Below are 21,475 nucleotides of genomic sequence, written 5' to 3' on the forward strand. Positions count from 1 at the left end.
TGTCTTCTCTCAATGAAAGAGGAAAGCACTGATATGAAAAAGACTTGTTTTACTGTACAAATGTACTTTCGATTCAGATAAAAGATATAGGCATCTGTCTATATATATAAGCTGTCTTCTCTCAATCAAAGAAGAAAGCACTGTTATGAAGACTCGTTTTACTGTACAAATGTACTTTCGATTCAGATAAACGATATAGACATTCGTATCAATATTTTTTTCATGTAACCCACAAAATATTTTTAAATGTTTGTACACCTTATTTAATTAATCACCATTTATCAAATTTGTCTTTTTTGGAGGTCAATTTCGGAACACATTTGTGAGAATTTGATTAAGGTAGACCAAAGCTTTTAATAAAAAAACAATTATTGAACCTAACTGACTTAGTTGTCAAAGCGACATAACGATAGACTTTTGAAATCCAGCATGATAAAAGTTTGAAAAAGCTTCATACAGGTTTGCAACACATATGTTTGTGGATTTATGACATTCATAAAAATAAGTCGACAAGACGAGGTGGCCGAGTGGTTTAGGCGATGGACTGCTAATCCATTGGAATCACCCCGCTTGGGTTCGAATCCCATCTTCGTCGATTGGAACATTTTGCTGCCTCTCCATGACAGTTGACAACAATGGTTTTCGAAAATGCGAAAAAACCCTGTCGACGTGCTAGTTTCGAAATAATCTTATTTTCTCAATTAATATTCTTAATATAAGTCTATCGATATCTAAAATGCAGTCTGAATGTATCTATTTCTCTTTTTCTTTTCTGTCCATTTTTTTTATTGTGAAAGAATGATAATTATTTGGTTTTTTTCAATAACGTATTTAGAATTTGCTATGTAACCATTGACAACCATACTTCTGCTAAACTGAGCCAAAAATATCGGTCCACACAAGTGTCTGCTCTTTCTTTGTATTTAATGTCTTTTGAAACAAGGATCGTTGGGTACATTTTATTATTTTTGCTCTCGTTTATTGAATTAAAAGTTTGAAAAAAATTAAAAGCTTCATTCAAGTTGCAACACATAATTATGTTTGTGGATTTATGACATTCATAATAATAAGTCGACAAGACGAGGTGGCCGAGTGGTTAAGGCGATGGACTGCTAATCCATTGGGGTCTCCCCGCGTGGGTTCGAATCCCATCCTCGTCGGTTGGAACATTTTGCAGCCTTACCTCCTTGACAGACTGAAAATAATATCTTGATATAGAAATTAAGTTTCCTTGATTATCTTTTATTATCTATTAGAGTCTGATCATTAAAAAGATCTTTTATAAATTCCAGAAATAGAAACTTGCAAACGATATCCAATGTAATTATAGTTCGCCTTTAATTAATATAAGGTAGTGGGTATTTTATTGTTTAATTTTAAATACGACTTTTTAAACTTTAATAATTATATAAGCCAGATACGAAGCTCTCAATTTTTTGTCATGCAAACAAAGTTTGTGTTCACATTTTGAATGTTAAAAAGAAAAATTTAGGATTTGGCCTAAAATGAATCTGACAATCTCTATGGACTGTTTATGTTCAAAACGAATTACCAACTTAAAAAAAGAACTTTTTACCGGTATATTAAACCGATGTAAACAAACGCATTACACGAGCCTTGTTTTTAATTACAAATAATTTGTGAATTCTGTACGATGCTCTTTAGTCTGTGACTGACACTTAGTTTTTGGTTGATTGTTAGAAATCCATTTTCAAAGCGTTGTAATCAAGAAACATAGAAATAAATTGACCCAAAGCGTGACATCCTACTTTAAAAGAAGACATATTAATAGGATAATATTTTAATAATAACCAAACCGAATAGTTTTTAGAACACATTTAACACGCATTTAACATATTTTCTGAGTACTTTATGTAAGTTCAAGAGAGAAAGCTCAGCAAAGCATTGATGTATTTCTAAATAAAAGTTCTACCCGAAATTTGGCTACCATTAAATGATTTCAGATCTTGATAAAATGTAAGAAAATAATGACCTATACACTTTTTGAATATATAAATACGCATGATCAGCACATTTCCAACTACTTACTGCGGAATCATTTAATTTCGTGGGGACCAATTTTCGTTGATTGTGGATTGTTTGCTTATCCGTGTGGATGTAATTTCGTGGATTTGCCAGTTTTCAGTTTAATTAGGTAAAGTAAATCTTTAATAATTAGTTTTCGTTGAGGATGTAAATTCGTGGGCCAGGGGGTACCCATGAATACCACGAAAATTGAGCCACCAGGAATTCTAATGATTCCACAGTATATCATGATATTGTAGATCAACCTGACATTGTTTCAACTTGTGTATAACATATAGATAACAACCAAAAGATACTCATTATTGGACAGAAAATGCCTTTCACAAGATGTAAGCATAATTCTTTCCTTTTTAAACATGCAGAAATTTTTTGTCTTTGTGAAAAGGTGGTTCTTAGTTACCAACATATTCAACCTCTTTGTTTCAATTAAAACTTTTACTAAAGTAAATACTCTTTAGAAAAAATTAAGAATATAAACAGTCTCAATTTTTAATAATGACATTTGATCTTGTCTTAAGATGGCGTCTTTTTGTTCACCATCGTTGCTGTTGTTTTGCATGGGCAAGACCATAATGGTAAATTGTCAATTGTCATCAAATTAATATATCGGCCTATCTATCATTACTGTAGATTCCTTAATTAAAAAAGGAAAGGAATTTAAGGAATTCGGTGCTCTTTATTTTATACGCTCTTGATTTAAAATTTGATGTTTAAATCGCGAAATTAAGCACTCTCGTTATATAAGGAATCTACAGTTTTCTAGATCATCATGAAGTTTTTTTTAATGTAATTGTTTTGTGTTTAAATCGGAGGCTTTTGTGTTGTTAATTTCTATATTTGAGAAATAATACGATTTCACTAGCTACCTTTCCAAGTTTAATTAAGTTTTAAACAAACATACTTTATAATTGTCTTGACATCGAAGAAACAGTCATATACAATAAATTGCATAACAACGAGCGTTCTTGTTATTTATAATGTAGATCCACCGGTCCATTGTGTCAGTTGCCATGACGTTCATAACGCTCGTGTGTGTCCACATCTTATCCAGTGTGATGGCGAGGTAGGTTAACCTTTTAAACAACCCGACCTTTCAACACCCCCACACAAATCTAATCGAAAGCAACCACTATCTAGTATTCCCAGTAAAGGGTAAAACAATGACAAATGTATTACGCAGTTATAACAACCCCACTCCGTTATAAATGTTAAAATAAACACAAGAGAGATGTTGTATCTTTCTTTCGCTCAGGTGTTTTAATAGAAGGTTTGTAACCTTATAATATATTACAAATGCTTCATTTAAAGACTACTCTTAACCGATTTATTTGAGTAGGAGTTAGGTGATATTTTGTGCATGAACTAGGTCACCTTGACAATGACCTATATTTTACTGCAGATAAAACAATTTTGAATGCATATACATGTAGATATTTATGCAGGTAATGGTCACAAGGACTGTTCCTATATAGATACTACCAATAACATCAGGTCTAAATGGGGCACAGATGACGTTGAGTTTAATTTAAGATTTGTCGTAACGCTCTTTCGTTTTCATGAATGAATTCCAAACCACAAAACATTTCCAAAATCACTGCAAAAATAATTATTAAATTTAAACATCTTTACACATGTGATTCAAAGTGTTTTGCTTTAAATGTGTTATATGTTTCTTGTTATATGATTTAATGTTTTACAGAAATAGAAAAATAAAGTTCTATTATATTTTTGATAGTGTTTTGAGCGAACAGAGGACGTGAATGGGACTCGGACAAAGTCATACGGCTGTGTAAAGGTAAATAAAGACAGAATTAGTAGCATTACAAGCATTATTTAAAGATAGATAACTTTTATTTACATTTTAACTGTTAAATTCCATTTCATCTTAAGTGTACCTGTGAATGCATATAAATTTTGAAGGTTTTTATTTCATTAATCAAAATTATATAGTCATTTGGGCAGTTCGAATTTACGTTGTATATCTTCAGTGCATAACATTACAGGACAAGTTTGTAATTTGGTGAGTATGTAGATCAACTTTTGTTCGCAACGATTTTATTTTGCGATTGACTGGAAATAAACTGGTTCGCGGCGACAAAATTTCGTGACCAAGTCTTATCCACTTCATGTTTTTATTACACTTCTACGGAAATGACGGATTCACTGCAAAAAATATGCCCGACGACGAAGCTCTAGCGAACCTCGTTGAAATTTCTCGCAAACATACATCTTGGATTACACTCTTTTTGTAAGAACAAATTAAAAGTTAACAAAGACACAAGCAAACAAAATATTTGAAAAAAAACAATCAAAAGACTACTCTTTAACATTTTTTGTTTCTTCTGCAATTAAAGAGAAAGGATTGTACTGCTTCAGCCAGTATTATCGGAAGAAGAAGTTCTCTATCAAACACAACTACATACTGCAAGAAAGAATTGTGCAACAAAGGCAAGTGTTCTTAATTAAAAAAGGCTTGTAAACATTTGGTAACCATTTCAGCTAATTATCAAAATTTTAAAAAAATCTTAATCATTCAACTTTTTTTTGCTCAATTTAAAGCCCAATTCTGCCCGAAACCTGTTGCAATTCAAGATAGCAAATTGAAGATAGATACCATTAAGGATGACTGCTTTAACGCCGTATTTTGGGCCCCTTTTCAATCACCATTGTTAGTTATATTCCTCGCTCAATTTTACTCCACTTATAGTTTGGTCAATTTTTAATCAAAATTTATTGTCATAATAAAATAATTCGTTGTTTTCTTACCCTCATTGCTCTGCAAATATTTTGAATTTAGACTTTTTTGCCCCTGGTTTATGATAAGACTTATAAATATGCATGGAGTGATCTTATATTGTAACAAACGGATATCTCTCAAAGATATATCAGAAATATGAAGTAGGTATAGACAAATAATTCTGCCTAGCAGATTGCGTGCTACCTTACATGTCACATAAAGGGTGTCTTATATTAACAAAGTTACATGGAGTAGGAAATCAGGTGGTGAATTATAATATTCAATAATTCAAAGTATACCATTTACAACGGAGAACGCGAAGTCAACGCATGAAGAAACAAGATTTTGTATGTTTTACCTTGAGCGTTTGTTTGTTTAATTGATCTCCTTTTTACATTAGCTTTCAAGTATACAACTACCATTAAAAGAAGAACAATAGACAAACATGCGCTGACTATGTATTAAGTCTATAAAAAAGTGGGCGTCCTCATTATCCTATGGAGATTTAAGTAAATGCAATGACCCCTTCCTATCAAAACGACTTCGTTCTTTGTAAATATGAACATTATATTGATGTAGTTACATATAGTTGCAGCCTTTGATTTTTATAGTATAGGTAAAATTTGTGTTACATCTTATCCTGTAAATTATACAATAATAATATCACTGTATGTAAACACTAACACTTGCCTCATGGAGCATTTCCTCACTTCTTTCCAATTATTTTTTTAAAATCAAGTATTTGGTCTAGTCAAAATTTGACCTCATCAATTTCAATCAATATAGTTTTAATTTATCATAATTATATTTTCAATTTGAACCGTTTCCAATTACACGTACCTTTTCTTTTTGTTGTTTTGAAATGGACATTTTTTAGTATCATCCTTTACATGATCTTCTTCGTAACAGTAAGTTAGTGTAAATATTTAGTGTATTTGATACATGTGTACGAGTTGCATATGTTTATGAATCTTATAGTTTTAAAATAGCACATAAAGATACATATGCATAAAAGAAAACATATAAAGAAAAAAGTTTGTGACGACCAAGTTCTACGTTAACAGAAAATGATTTAATTCTGGTTGTAACACGCTTTCTGATTGGTTGAAAAATTTATTTTATATCGAATAAAGAATGTTGCCTACATCATAGTAAGACAAACGTCAAAATTGTTTTTATCCGCCTGACGTTACGTTTGAATTTTGTACAATTTGATGTCAATTTTTAGATGAAATGACTGTTTTTATCAACAATTGACAGCAAAAAATTACATTATAAGGAATGAATTCAATATTTATTAGTTTTATACAATATAAAATGGTTTGGAAGAATTTACGCTTTTATTATAAACCGCTTCGCGGTTTATAAAGCGTAAACTGCCCCAAACCATTTTATATCGTATAAAACTAATAAATATTGAATTCATTCCTAAAATAAAAGAAGTGACAGTGCACTACACAATGAAAAATCACGGACATGTACATACATAAGGCATAAACACCTTACCACCAGAAGACAAAATTGGTTTTACTTGACGGATTTCAAATATTGAATTAAAACTATCAGATAATCACATAATTTAACACTTTCTTTTTAGATATACACCACTTCATCGAACCACTAACTGAACCGTGTGTAGACATATCGGTGGGAGATTGCAGAGACCCTGCAGCATTGGAGGCCATCTGCAGCGATTGTGAATTGGCTCAGTATTGTCGAAAATCATGTCGACTTTGTCAAGGTCATTTACTACTTTTAATATATTTAGATGTCTTAACATCATTTTTTTTTACATTGTCTTTCATTATTTGTTTGTTTGTTATTTTTTTTTGGGGGGGGGGGGCTGTGCAATGGAATGTGGCATTTTTAGAGGGATTGGTGGCTCTGCCATTTTATACTTCATTAATCTCTCTCTCTCTCTCTCTCTCTCTCTCTCTCTCTCTCTCTCTCTATATATATATATATATATATGTGCTAGTTACAATACTGAATTTTAAGTCACAAACTGATATAAAAATGTATATTATGGGATGATGTTTATATTAATTAACAACTATTTTGTATAGCTGTGTTTTCAAATTTATATAAGTTATTTTAAATCGATATGCACATTTTAGGAAGAAAAACATTGAATTCAAAACAAAACAAATCAGTTCAGAAACTACACAATCAAATTATTATTTTTATAAATTCAAACATCTTCTTGGTAGGCGCAACAAATCCTTTAACAATCCTTTAATTTGATATTTAAACTAGGCTGCCAGAGTCTTTGGCGCCTTTGGTTTGAAATTTTACATTGCTCTAATATTACTACTACGTTTGTAATCCCTTTCTGTAAACTTCGCATACAGAACACACAGGGACCACTACTTGGTCGGAAAATCTCGTTTTGTTTGACTACTATCCAGCTCATAACCAATGCAACTATAGTCAAGCAATAGGGCCTTCCATTTGTCACAGCATCAAGGCTCACGGGCGAGCAGAACAGCACGCAGGTTACCTCAATCTTCCAACGTACGATAGTCTTATACACGTCCACTTTACAACAAATGGCGAGCTTCTTACTAACCTACAACTTCTCTCCTGTCAGACAACTGGAAAAGGCCGTGTGGATATCGTACTAAACAACGCAACCATTGCTGAGGCTTACAATGAAACCAGTGTATGGGCCTGGGATTGGACTCTTCATGAACTAAACCCGGCACAACATAAGGGTACTCATAACTACACGTTGGTCATCGTGAAAGACAGGAAAGTTAGAAGTTATGGCCACTACTGGCTTAGAAACATCAGACTTGAAACTACGGTAGTCCACCATGGGCATAATTAATGACAAAAACAAGGAAATATCGGAATAAATTGAAAATATGTTTTTGTTTTCCTTTCGCTCTTTTTTTTCATTCTTGTATCATCTTTTATTATAAGATTTTTGGAAAAACAAAGTTATAAAATTCATAAAAACAATAACTATCAAATTCAGTATATTTTATTTTATTATAATAAATGGATGAATTGCGCAGAAATTAGCATTTCTTGAAAATTGTACACAATCGATACCATATTTAAAATTACGATCAATTTCGTCTATTGTTATCTCATCTAAATAATGTTCACCATGCGCATGGAAAATAGTCGTCGAAATTATTTACCGGTGTTGTATAGTCCTTTTCCCCATAGCCAACTCCTCGAAAAAAAATGGCTATATAGCTGTTTCTCCTCACGGAAAGCTGACTATAGTGGGATTTCCCCCATTTAATAGCCAGATTAACCCCACAAAAAACCTACTTTATCCTAGATTTTCTCCCTGTTTTACATTCCTGTAATGTTTATGGCGGACCTACTCATAATAAAGGGTAATAAATGCATTATTAATTATACATAGTATAAAATACATGTTTTTTTTACACCTTATATGAGAAAAGGCACGCACATTCATCACACTTTTGTAGCATAACCCTTTATTTTACCCTTCGTTGCGCCTTTTGGAAGACCTTGCACCTTTTTTCGGATTTCGGAATACCTTGGATTTTTTTCTGTTTTCAATGCATGTCTACAGTTTTGACTATAATGTTATGACATGGACATTTAAAGAATTAAAGAAGACGTCACAAAACATTTCAGCTTGGAAAATACGCCAGTTTGGATATTAGAAAACTAGAATAGAGCTGTGTAAAATTTTTCACATGAAAATATAAATGAATTATCTATCAAAAATATGATATAATACAATACCTTATATTGTTAACACGTTTTAACCATTTAAAACTAACGCTTTAAAAAAGTCAAATGTTGTCTTACTTCGGAAATTTTAAGTTTAAAAACCGTGAAAAACACAGAAGGTCTGTCGCACGGCAAGGAAAATGCAAAAGTGGTTTAAAGGGGCATGGTCACGATTTTGGTCAAATTCTATGTTTATGTTTTTATCATTTACAATGCTTTATAAATGCATTTCTAATCATCAAATAAAATTTGAGAGTCATTCGTAGAGTTATAAGCAAGATACAGAGCTCACAACTCTTTGTCATGTAAACAAGGCTCGTGCCCCGTTTCTGTTTACATAAGTTCAATATACCAGTAAAAAATCTTTTTCTAGCTTATTTGTCTATCTTTTTATTTATTCTAAGCATAGATAAACAGTTCCTAACGTTTAACACATTCGGTTTATGTTTAAAATGAAATTTTTACTTCAACCTTCAAAATGTAAACAAACGCTTTGTTTACATAGCGAAGAATTGCAAGCTCTGTAACTCGCTTATAACTCAACAAATGACACTCAAATTTCGGTTGACTATCAAAATGCTTTTCTGGAGCATTGTAAATATTAAAATCGGAAAAATAATTGTTTTCCGAAATCGTGACCATGCCCCTTTAAATCACTTCTACAGTTTACATAATGTATTAAAGAACATTTCTTTCAATTTTATTCAACCATTAAAACGTGAAAAAATGCAATTCATCAATTTTAAGATAAGTTAAAAAGAGAAAACTACTTCAGTTATTACCAGGATATGACGCTGGTCAGCTTATGAGGAACCATTTATCAAGTCACCGGGAACGTCGCTGGGAAATTTAAGGACAAAAATCTATCATATGCATTAATCAATTTGAATATAAAATACACGTTCTGCAATCAATATCAAACCCATATAAACCTTACAAATATTACAGCTTAAATTTTTTTAATCACTTCTGGTAACGATAGGATATAACAACGAACACTGTGATGTTTTAAATCCGTCCGTAAAGATAACAGTAATATTATATAACTCTGAAAAAACCCCTGAAGTATCGAAGAAAAATCAAAGATATTTGATTATTATCTCGAGCATTTATAGCTTAGTCGGGCATGTAGCTTTAGGGGAGGGGCGCAGGGGACCTGTCCCCACTTGCTTTTTGGCGCAGATCTTTCTTAAACTTACATATAAAAGATTGAAATGAAAATAAGGAAATGAACAGTGAACAGGTAAACTATCCCATCCCCTTCCACGAATTAGGGTTTTCACAAATTTGGAATGTTTTTTTTTAATTTTGCTTGTCAAGATGATTTGGATGAGTCTGCCCTCCCCTCCTTCACTTTCAAAAACGATGCTATGTGCTTGTTTGTCTAACTCAATGTGAATTCATACGAAACTATAATTTAAATAAAGCATTTAATTTAAATCGGCTTCAGTATTATATTTTTGTGTAATGTTGTCGATTGAAATAAAAACAACGTTCTAAGACTTTTATTTGTTATGTAATTTCATTCATTAAGAAGGCTAGGTAGTCAACAAATTAACCATCAGATCTGACTTAACTTTTAACATATGAACATTTTGGCCATTAACTAAACAAAGCTAACGCTAGCAGCCACTGATAGCAGCCACGAGAGCATTTCTCGTCATTACGAGATCTTTTCTCGTAATATTTAATAACGAGATAATAAATTCGTAATAACGAGAAATTACGCAATCTTTTCTCATGATAACGAGACAATTTACTAGTAATACCGAGATATTTTCTCGTAAGTACGACACAAGAATATTTTTTTATGTTTTCTATAAAGGTACGTCGTACTTGTATGTGTAATTCTAATCATCCTAGCGTTAGAAATATTAATTATAAGTTAACGCAAGTGATCTGCAATATGTTGTTAAATGAAATGTCATTAATCATTTATTCATTTTTCTGGATTTTTTGTTAAATTGAATGATTTATTGTTATTTGTTAATTTTTTTTTATGATAAAGAGTTACGGTTTCTTTTTGTTAAAATTACAAAACTACACAACTTGATTTCTTTAAGGCCAACAAGTCTAAGACGTAGAAGCTTAAAACAAGAGGGCAATTCATTCATTTACTAGCCAAGCATCCCCCAAAATAGTTTACCGTCGCAAAGATACTGAGGTTCATATGTATGATTTGACTGGTCAATTTAGACAATGAATCTCCAAATCTGGAATCACGTTTTTTGAATTCCATATTTCGACTTTTGAATCTTGAATCTCTAATGATCCTTTTAGTATTTCGTACACGTATCTAAGCGTTTTTATTTAATTGTGATGAAATGTTATGCAGATGTTGACTGTGGTTGAGGATTGAGGGTAATAGAATTATTACAGCCCCCAAGGGACTAAATATGTAACGCAAGTATGCAAAGGGCAATATATTGCTGTTTATATCGAGTATTACAGACGTAGTATGGTATATGGATTCATTAAACATTCAATAAAAATAACCCTGAGGACAGCATACTTCTGTGAATTTAATTTCCAAAGCGAACACTTTATAATTTGTCTATAACATTTGTATGTCATTTTTTACAACTGTTCAATTTCATAAATGGTATGAAAGCAAAATCTTTTTATTAGTCTGCGCATTAACATACACAATGAAAACTTTACTTGTCAATGATGCTGAGTTGTTGCTTGTTAACAAGTTTGAGTTATCGGACTTCAAATTAAATCTAGCAACTTGGATAACACTAAATAAGTTGCGAGAGTAAATGCGAGGAAAATCGAACAATTCCAGTAAATAGTTTCGATAACTATTTTCCATGGGCAAATAGCACATAAGTATTATATGGAAAACGTTATTTAGATATTGAAATAACAATATAATTGGTCTTAGTTTTACATTTAAATAAAAATGCATCAATTGTTCACTATTTTTAAGAGGAACTAATATTTCATTTCTGAGCAATTCGTCCATTTATAATTATGCAGTAGAATACACTATTATTATAAAATGACAATTATTGTTTTTATGAATTGTCTAACTTTGTTTTCCAGTTATTTTGATGATAGATGAAACAACAATGAAAATAAGAGCGGAAGGAAAACAAAAAGATATTTTCACTTTATTCCGATATTTTATTGCTTTTGTCATTTATTATGTCCATGGTGGACTACCGTAGTTTCAAGTCTGATGTTTCTAAGCCAGTAGTGGCCATAACTTCTAACTTTCCTGTCTTTCACGATGGCCAACGTGTAATTATTAGTACCCTTATGTTGTGCCGGGTTCATTTCATGAAGAACCCAAACCCAACCCGGTTTAGTGTCGTAATTAGCCTCAGCAATGGTTGCGTTGTTGAGTGTAATGTCCACACGGCCTTTTCCAGTTGTCCGACATGAGAGAAGATGTAGGTTAGTAAGAGGTTCGCCATTTGTTGTAAAGTGGACGTGTATTAGACTATTGTACGTTGGAAGATTAAGGTAATCTCCGTGATGTATTATTGCTCGAGCTTGTGCCTTGATGCTGTTGCATATGGAAGGCCCTATTGCTTGACTATAGTTGCACTTGTTATGAGCTGGATAGTAGTCAAACAAAACGAGATTTTCCGACCAAGTAGCGGTCCCTGTGTGCTCTGAATACGAAATGGACGGAAAGAAATAACAAACGTGGTACTAGTATTAGAGTAATGTAAAATTTCAAACCAATGGCGTAAAAGATTATGGCTGCCTAATTTAAATATCAAATGAAAGGTTTCTTAAAAAACATTTTGTTATGCCTACCTTGAAGATGTTTGAATTTGAAAATATTAATTTGATTGTGTAGTTTCTGAATTGATTGGTTTTGTTTTAAATTCAATATTTTTTATCATAAAATGTGCGTATGAATTTCAAATAATTGTTTTGTTTTATGATCTGTTTTTATAAGTTAATTTTTCAATTTGAAAACACCGCTACACAAAATAATTGTTACTGAAAATAACATCATCCCATAATATACATATTTATAACAGTATGTAACTTTTAAAAAATTCAATATTTTTATAAACATATATATATTTTTATACAGAGCTTTTCTTTCCAGGAGATTAATAAAGTCTAAAATGCCAACAGCCATTAATCCTTGTTAAAATGCCGCATTCAATTACACAGCCAAAAGTTATAATAATTTTAGAAAAGCAATACAAAAGAAAATGTGAATAAAATGATGTTTCGACAATATAATAATAATAATAATATAATATCTAAATATATTGAAGGTAGTAAAAGACCTTGGCAAAGTCCACATGATTTTCGACAATACTGAGCCAGTTCACAATCACTGCAAATGGCCTCCAATGCTGCAGGGTCTCTGCAATCTCTCGCAGATATATCTACACACGGTTCAGTGGGTGGCGCGATGAAGTGATGTATATCTAAAGAGAAAGTGTTTCATTATGTGAATATCTGATAGTTTTAATTCAATATTTGAAATCTGTCGAGTAAACCAGGTTTGTCTTCCAGTGGTAAGGTCGTTATGCCTTTGTGTAGTGCACTGTCACTTCTTTTAATTTGTATGGCCGACTCAAACCTTTTTTCTTTATATGTTTTATATCATGCATATGTTTTATAATTTTTGTAATCAATTCAACTCTATGCACTTTTTTAAAACTATGTTTCAGAAACACATACATGCAACTCGTTTGCCTCAGATATACTAGTAAATAATTAAACTAACTTAGTTTTACGATGATAGGATGATGCATAGGATGATTTTCAAAATTTCAATTTCAAAACAACATTAAGAAAAATGCACATGTACTTATAACTTAGCTTTGCTGGCCTTTTAATTTTCTTTCATAGTATGTAATTGCAAACCGTTCAAATTGAAAAAAACCCAATCATATTAAATTAAAACCATGTAGATTGAGCTTTGTAATTGATGAGTTTTAATAATGTCTAGACCAAATTCTTAATTAAAAAATATTAGAAAGGAGGAGTTGTCCTATGGGCGGCTATGAGGCAGTATCATAAACAGTGATAATGGTATCGTTTTATAACTAAGAGAAAGGGATTCACCACAACTGTTGGTCTTATAAACACAGCCGCTTGTTTTTCTGTAATAAAGAATTCAACCTATAGTAACCTATAGCACCTCTGCGAATGTTATTGTCATTTAAATTTAGACCACGTGGTTTTATTAGAAATTTTTAATATATTTTAACGGTTAATTAAAAAAATCATAAATAAGATTATATATCAATATATAAATGGATTAATTTAATACTCATTTAGTTTTAATGAAAAAGATTTTTCAGAATGGGGTGCCTAGGAACGCGGTTAGACTAATTAACGTCATGGCAGAAAGTGAAGGCCGAGTTGACCATTGGGTAGATACTTTATATCTAACAACTTTGGTTCAAAATATGCAAATTAATGTGCATACACTTGCCTTTTTTAATTTCCAATATTTTTTTAACTCGACAGATTGGTACATGTAGTTATAAGTTATATTAGGGTGGCGTGGGACATATGTCGATAATAATGTGAATTGAGGTACAGTATAATTGACATACTTTCACCAGTTTAGGATTTTCAAATTTCACTATTTTTTACATTATTTGATCGGAAAATACGTTTTAAAATGTTTTTAAAGGTGAAAATTAATTTTTTTTATCAAGATGGATACAAAAAAACGGAATTAAAATATCCAGGGGGATTCGAACTCATGATTTACATATTTGTAGTGAAAACTTAAAAAGGATACGGCGTGCATAAATTGAAATTAAAAAAAATAAATGCATAAAATAAGGAAGTTAAATGTGGATGGGGTTCCCCAATTATTTTTTTGAAAACATTCTTTAATTTGAAAATCTTTGTTTGAATAGTGCTTAAAATTATAGTGAAGTTTGACCTAAAGAACAAAATTAAGAATATAGCAATTTAGAATAAATACCTACTCAATGGTTTAAAATAAGATTTTAAAAAGTTAGCTATTTTTTATTCAAAGTCAGAGGCAACAAAATGAAACAGAGCTACATACAGTACATATAAACACCATTCGTTTTTGTTTAGATTTTACGTCCCTGTCGGCTCCTCTAAATATCCAGTCATGCAATTTTTTAATTTCAACTTTAAAGAATATACAAAAATTAACCCAAAAAATAAGGTTGTACAAATGAAGCATTGTTGGGGTTTTTTTTCAAGTGTAAAGTGTTATCTAGTGTCATATATGATTTTGAAGGTACTTTACTGTAAAAGAGAATGATTGTAAACATTATCCCATGCGTTTCGTCTAAAAGTAAAAATGATTGCAATGTATGTAAGGGAGATACTCCACGGATTGAAAGGTAGATATATTGGGTTTAATTTAGGAACAAAGCAGTTGAATGATTAAGATCTCTTTTAAATTTGACATCGTGCTGAATTGGTTTACAAATGTTAACAGACCTTTTCTTTAATTAAGAACACTTGCCTTTGTTGCACAGTTCTTTCTTGCAGTATGTAGTTGTGTTTGATAGAGAACTTCTTCTTCCGACAATATTGGCTGACGCAGTACAATCCGTTCTCTATAATATATATAGCAGATGATTCAAAATTTGTTATATGGTAGTCCTTTAACTGTATCTAAAAAAAATACTTTATTTGCTTGAGTCTTTGTTAATCTGTTCATACAAAAAGAGTGTAAACCAAGTTGTCTTTGTCTTCGAAAAAAAATTTACGAGGTTTGTTATGGCTTCGTTTCGGGCATATTTTTTGAAGCGAAGCGAATCCATCACAACCGCAAGGCTGTTACAGTAATAAAAACATGGGGTGGAGTAGACTTGGTCACGAAACGTTGCCGCGAACCATTTTATTCCCGGTCAATCGCAGAATAAAGTCTTTGCGAAAAAAAGTTGATTTACATTAATCAAATTACATACGTATCATTAATAAATTTTGCAATGAACATGTACAACGTGATTTGGAACTGCTAAAAGACTATATATTTTTGAAAATTGAAGAATACACCTCAACATTTATAAGCATACACGATTAGCTGTAAGATGAAATAGAAGTAAACGATACAGTTAAAAATGTAAATAAATGGACGGATGGTCGCGGGAATTTTAAATTGTAATTGATCTCATTGAAAAGAAACTTTCTGCGTAAAGACTTTGCTAAAAAATCATTTAAGACAACGATACTTTTTTCATAAGATATTATTTATTACTAAAACTTTATATCCAATAATTTAAGGTAGATCCGACGGGTGATAAGTTGACCACTCAGTCTCCCTAAGAAGCTTTGAAATCGACAGAGTTATCTATCTTTAAAGAATGCTTGTAATGTTACTAATTCTGTCTTTATTTACCTTTACACAGCCGTATGACTTTGTCCGAGTCCCATTCTGGTCCTCTGTTCGCTCAAAACACTATCAAAGATATAATAGTAATTTGTACGCTTTATTTTTCTATTCAGTAAAACAAATATGCCATATACCAAGAAACATATTACGCATTTAAAGCAAAACACTTTTAATCACAAAGTAGTGTTTTTAAAAAAGGAAATTTAAATTTAATGATTATTGAGAACGTTTTGTCGTTTGGAATTCATTTATTGAGACAATCAAAGATCGAATAATTTGGCCATTCCTCTACTTTATTTTTGTCAGAAACTAAAGGCCAGGCTTGCCATGTTGTCGCATTGACTAATTATTTAAAGGTTCGAGCTCAAGGTTTAGATCAAGGTCAATTCTTCGTTCATTTTGATAGTAAGCCCCTGACACGTTATCAATTTTCAGCCATACTTGCCAAATCATTGCAATTCTATGAGGGTAAGATTGGACGATTAAGAACTCGATCATTCGTTTCGTATTGGGGCTGCAACAGAGGCAGCAATGAGGGAGCATCCGTGATCAAGTTATTAAACAATGTTGTGCGGAGTTGAACTAATTCATACTATTAAATGCTCTTTATAATGTTGCAAAGTGTTGATCCCAGATATGACTATTATTTGGTCAGATACGTTCCCACGACTGTACTGGTGCAATGCAAAATCGGCTAGCAAGATTGATGCCATATGCAAAGCTGTAAATCGTACTGTAAAGCAATTTCTAAGACGAAAGGGGTTTGGTCTAAAGGCATCAACAATCACTTTTGCACAGAAGCCGCTGTAATTCCGTTATGACAGAACACATCTTAATAATTTGGGCGATGCAGCATTCCTCAACAGCCTTTAGAGGGCCTTGAAACCATGGTGCGTTAATCATCAAACATCATTCCCAGATGATAAATACAGATTAGTATGTTCAGTTTCGTTACATTTATCAGTGCACTTTTACATTAATTAGGCCTATGGTAAGGCTTGATGGGTGAAAAAAATTACAGTTTAAGCATTCACATTCATCGCAATTTAGTGGCGGGTGAACTCGTAGAGACAAGTTCATTTAGCGGAATCCGGATCATCACGATAGAGGATTTCTTTTATGTCTGTCTCAAAACTCTGGAGGCGGGGGTATCCATCTTCAGTGCTGGGGAGGATTCAGGCGTTACTTCATTAGTACATGAAAGACCGGCTTGACCTTGGTGCAAAGGGCAAGCTTGGTAGGGGGCTACCCCTGTGGTGGTGCATTATAGGCGGCAGTTAAAAGTTAGGGCCCGAGCGAGAACTTGATTTGCTCCTTTGGTGTTGGAAGTCACTCTGGTGTGCTTCTAATTAAAAAACTTCTATGACGTCACCCATGTATTTTGTCAACATTTATTTTCACTATTCAATCAACAGTGGTTGGATATATAAATATCCAACTGATGGGCAGTTGGATATTTTTAATATCCAACCGCCTGTCAGTTGGATATTCAAATATCCAACAGTGCATAAAACAAACAAAAATGACAAAATGTTAAAACATGTATTTCCAACATAAATCCAAATTTATAGAATCTTGTCATCCGTAAATGTATATCCGATAAGCCACAAATGAAATTTCAGCAGAAATATCTCCTTTTCTTAATTTTGATTGATTTGGGATCACATATAAATCAATTCCATAAACAATTTTAGACTTCCTCTTTGAACCTTGAACTATATCACTCCTTTTCCTTAGTTTTAACAATATAGGGAATATTGTCGCACTTTTACTTCATAAGACTCCTATAAAATTTTTAACATATCATCGTCTGTTAATTTTCGTCAAATTTCTAACTAATTGAAAATACACAATCGTAGCCTAGTTAAACGAATTAAGACGGAATATTATCACATTAACCATGCTATCAGAGATTTACACGAAGCTTACAGCGCATTTAACATATATAATAAACTTATAAAACGTGTTAATTGCAGTATAATCCAATGAATGAACTGTTATCTGTCGTATTGATTTAAGCTTGGTTAAACATCACAATGATTAGATAAACTAAACTTATTCTTACGACATTCTATTTACAAATAACTAGGAGTGACAATCGACTAACCAAGTACCCCGCTAACTGATTATCAAAATACACAAATTTTTGCATATTAATCTATTTTTCAATTTACCGCATTAATACCACACAAAGAACAATATTTGTTGATATGTTAACAATTCATAACATCATATTTTATGGATTTAAAATTATTTTGAAAATTTATATCGGAAAAATATAGTGTTCCGATGGGGTTTCTTCGACCTTCGCACTTCCGCCTACAGGGCGAAGATGCGAGAGTGCGAAGTTGCAAAGGCGAAAGTGCGAAGGGGCAAAAGTGCGACTATCGCTCCTTCGCCGTCGCAACCACGCACTCTCGCCTTAGCATCTTCGCGATTTCGCCTTTGCCTATTTTAATTGCATTCAGCTATTGTCGGTCAATTACATAAAAATTGATGCAAGTAACGTACTCGCCCGATATTTACGGAACACTCTCGGATCTTACTGGTATGCATGCGCTAGGCCATCGTGCTTACTATGAATGTTTATTTATCTTTACGTTATTATGTGACATACATGGTACATGTATATGTTGACCAGTGCTGGCTATGCCTATTCATGATATGATCCACTGTAACATTTTGATTAATTTCAGTATCCTACCTTGCTTGTTCATTCACGGATCTAGAGGATGAGAGAGGATCCGCACCCTAGCCCCCATCCACCAGCGCCTCGTAAATTCAATATTATTTATTTCAAACAAAAAAAGAGGAGAGGGGGTCAGGACCCACACCTGAAAAATTTAATATTAATTTCACATAGTAAATTTACCAAAAATATGCCTTGGAGCCTCCCCTTTCCCACAGCAAATACATTATCCATCGGACCCCTCCCCTCGAATTATGGAACTGCGCAGGCTGTTGAAAAAAAATCGTTCTCTGCCGCAAATGTCATTTTATACACATAAAAGTACTTTTAAACGATAGAAAAGTCCACAAACATAAAAATGCAAGTGCGAAGGCGAGGTAGCGATAGTAGTATCGCTCCTTCGCCTTCGCAACTTCGCACTTTCGCCTTTGCATCTTCGCGCTTTGCCGTCGCATCTTCGCACTTTCGCCTTCACAACTTCGCGCTTTCGCCTTCGCATCTTCGAAGTCTCGCATCTTCGCCCTAAAGGCTTTATGATAGATTTGATAACGCCCCGACCGAAATTATAACCTTATAATATTTAAAGAAAGATTCCTTATTACTAATATTTATATCTTTTTCAGCAGTTGAACAATTAAAGTTATAATATTAAGTTTGCAAACCCCGCTTGCGCCCCAACAATACGTCATTTGAATTTATTGGACTGTATAGTACAAATTCGATTCGTAGTGTTATAACAGACAAAGACAATAAATTATGTAAATATAATGATATATCCAATTATGAAGTACAAAAAGCATCATTTTCTTCATGCGGAAATAACTTTATCTAGTTCAATATAAAGACAAAACATGTTTTTAAAAAATATTTAAATCTTTGAAAACGGGTTGTAAAATGGAATAATTGCACACTCACTAAATCAATAAACATAAACGTTTGATAGTTTTATGTTAATGCTCTTGTGTTTATCAACATTAAAAAACAGAGTTGGGTTGCTATGCCTGCGTATTGCATGTGTTATTGTTTTACCCTTTACTGGGAATACTAGATAGTGGTTACTTTCTGTTAGTTATGTGAGGTGGGGGTGGGCAGTAGAAAGGTCTGGGTGTTTAAAAAGGTTAACTTACCTCGCCATCGCACTGGATGAGATATCGACACATACCGGGGTCCTGAACGTCAAGGCAACTGACACAATGGACGGGCGGATCTACATTGTAAATCACGAAAATGTCCGTAAGTATACAATAATGTATTTGACTATTTCTTTAATGACACGACAATTTTAAAGCATCGTTGTTTACAGGTTATATGAACTTAAAAAAGTAGCTATAAAAATCGTATTATTTTTTCAAATATAAAAATTACAAACACAAATCAATTAAATCAAAATGAACTTAGATAAATAAGAATACTGTAGATTCCTTATTTTACGTGAGTAATTAATTTCGCGACTCAACCATTTTAAATGAAATCACGTGCATATCAAGTAGGAAACGCCGTCTTTTCCCCATAGTTTAACTTAAAAGGCGAGATTCTAAAGTTCGCCAGAAGCACCTCTCGCTATTTAACGCAGACTTTTTTGTTTAATTAAGGAACCTACAGTAATGTTAAGTATACATTTATTCAATGGTAATTGACGATTTACCATGATGGTCTTGCCCATGCAAAACAACAGCAAAGATGGTGAACAAAAAGACGCCATCTTAAGACAAAATAAAATGTCGTTATTAAAAATTGAGACTTCTTATATTTTCCAAAGAGTATTTATTTAAGAAAAAAAAGTTTTAATTGCAACACAGACGTTGAATATGTTGGTGTTACATAAAACCACCTTTTAACAAAACCAAAGAATTGCTCCATGAAAACATAAGTAATAATTTCTGCATGTTTAAAAAGGAAGGAATTATGCTTACATCTTGGTAAAGGCATTTTCTGTCGAAGAATGATTATCTCTTAGTTGTTATCTTTTGATAGCATACAAGTTGAGACAATATCAAGGTAATCAACAATATCACGATAAAAATAGTTTGAAACGTGGTTACATGCGAATGTATATATTCAAAGGCATATAGATATTTTTTTTTCTTAAATTCTATCAAAATCCTAATCTTAATAGGAAAATACGGGGTATTGACTTTGGACATTTGACTGAAGCTTTCTCTGAATCTTAGGACAAACAACTCTCATCACTCTATTCTGAAAATTCGGCAGCAAAGTTTATTTTTTTGTAGCGAATAGTTATATGACTGAACATCGAGAAAATTCAATGTGGCAATTTTTCCTACCATCCTAAATCATTTGGTGGTACCCTTTTGGGAGTAGTTTTTAATTTAAAAATACATCAATGCAAATTTGCTGAGATCTTACTCTTGAATTTAGTCCTCAGACGGATCATAAAGGACTTTTATATATGGTTTGAGCCTAAAATGGCCCCCTAAAATGAACATTGTCATTTTACTGTAATTCTTTGTTTTATTTGTACAAATATACATTTGAAGTTTTTTCATAATTTTCATTTTGATTTCAGTGCCCACAATTTAAAAATATGACATCATAAAGTTTACCTTTTCCCGCCATTTTCTCATTTTTAGCATAAAACGGCTTGTTTTAAGGCAGTTTTTCTTTCAGGAAACATTGAGCGACTGCTTGAACAAACAAAATATTTTCACCAAAGATGTATCTCTCCAATACTTATAAGTGACAAAAAGTTCGTTCTTGTTCAAAGAGTCGCTCTATATTTCCCATTCGAAAAAAGATAAGAAAAATGTCAATTTTTGATTGATTTTGATTGAAATATAAAAATAGCGTCACTTCTGACGTCATATACTGACAGTGAATGCATATAAATCAAATAAATAGGTAAAAAACATACTTCATGTCAACTCTTTTATAAAATAACACAACAAAGTAATGTACCTGAATCGTTTAAAAAATGGCGAATTTTGGGGGCCAAATCTGACTATCATAT

At 32.4% G+C, this 21,475-nt stretch overlaps 2 protein-coding genes and 2 non-coding genes across 4 annotated transcripts; 3 read left to right on the top strand and 1 right to left on the bottom strand.

Annotated features, from left to right (window-relative positions):
* Positions 1 to 513: 513 nt before the first annotated feature.
* Trnas-gcu (transfer RNA serine (anticodon GCU)) lies at positions 514 to 595 on the top strand. Its single transcript has one exon. It is a non-coding gene; the product is annotated as a tRNA-Ser (tRNA).
* A 483-nt stretch (positions 596 to 1,078) lies between these two features.
* Trnas-gcu (transfer RNA serine (anticodon GCU)) lies at positions 1,079 to 1,160 on the top strand. Its single transcript has one exon. It is a non-coding gene; the product is annotated as a tRNA-Ser (tRNA).
* Positions 1,161 to 2,341: 1,181 nt separating this feature from the next.
* On the top strand, positions 2,342 to 7,633 carry LOC117693078 (uncharacterized). Its single transcript, XM_066085361.1, has 7 exons — positions 2,342 to 2,375; positions 2,565 to 2,621; positions 3,030 to 3,109; positions 3,782 to 3,841; positions 4,401 to 4,494; positions 6,381 to 6,524; positions 7,135 to 7,633. The coding sequence occupies exons 1-7, from the start codon at positions 2,360 to 2,362 to the stop codon at positions 7,611 to 7,613; spliced, it is 930 nt and encodes a 309-aa protein (XP_065941433.1). The 5' UTR covers positions 2,342 to 2,359; the 3' UTR covers positions 7,614 to 7,633.
* Positions 7,634 to 11,603: 3,970 nt separating this feature from the next.
* Positions 11,604 to 20,203, bottom strand: LOC105323144 (uncharacterized). The gene is made up of 6 exons (XM_034466777.2): positions 20,153 to 20,203; positions 19,635 to 19,714; positions 15,825 to 15,884; positions 14,946 to 15,039; positions 12,763 to 12,906; positions 11,604 to 12,126 (listed from the first exon to the last, which is right to left on the bottom strand). Exons 2-6 carry the CDS (start codon positions 19,665 to 19,667, stop codon positions 11,645 to 11,647), a joined length of 813 nt encoding a protein of 270 aa, XP_034322668.2. The 5' UTR covers positions 19,668 to 19,714; positions 20,153 to 20,203; the 3' UTR covers positions 11,604 to 11,644.
* Between the last annotated feature and the right edge of the window lie 1,272 nt (positions 20,204 to 21,475).

This window comes from Magallana gigas, chromosome 5 (assembly GCF_963853765.1).
Source record: "Magallana gigas chromosome 5, xbMagGiga1.1, whole genome shotgun sequence".
In the NCBI taxonomy this organism is placed as follows: domain Eukaryota; kingdom Metazoa; phylum Mollusca; class Bivalvia; order Ostreida; family Ostreidae; genus Magallana; species Magallana gigas.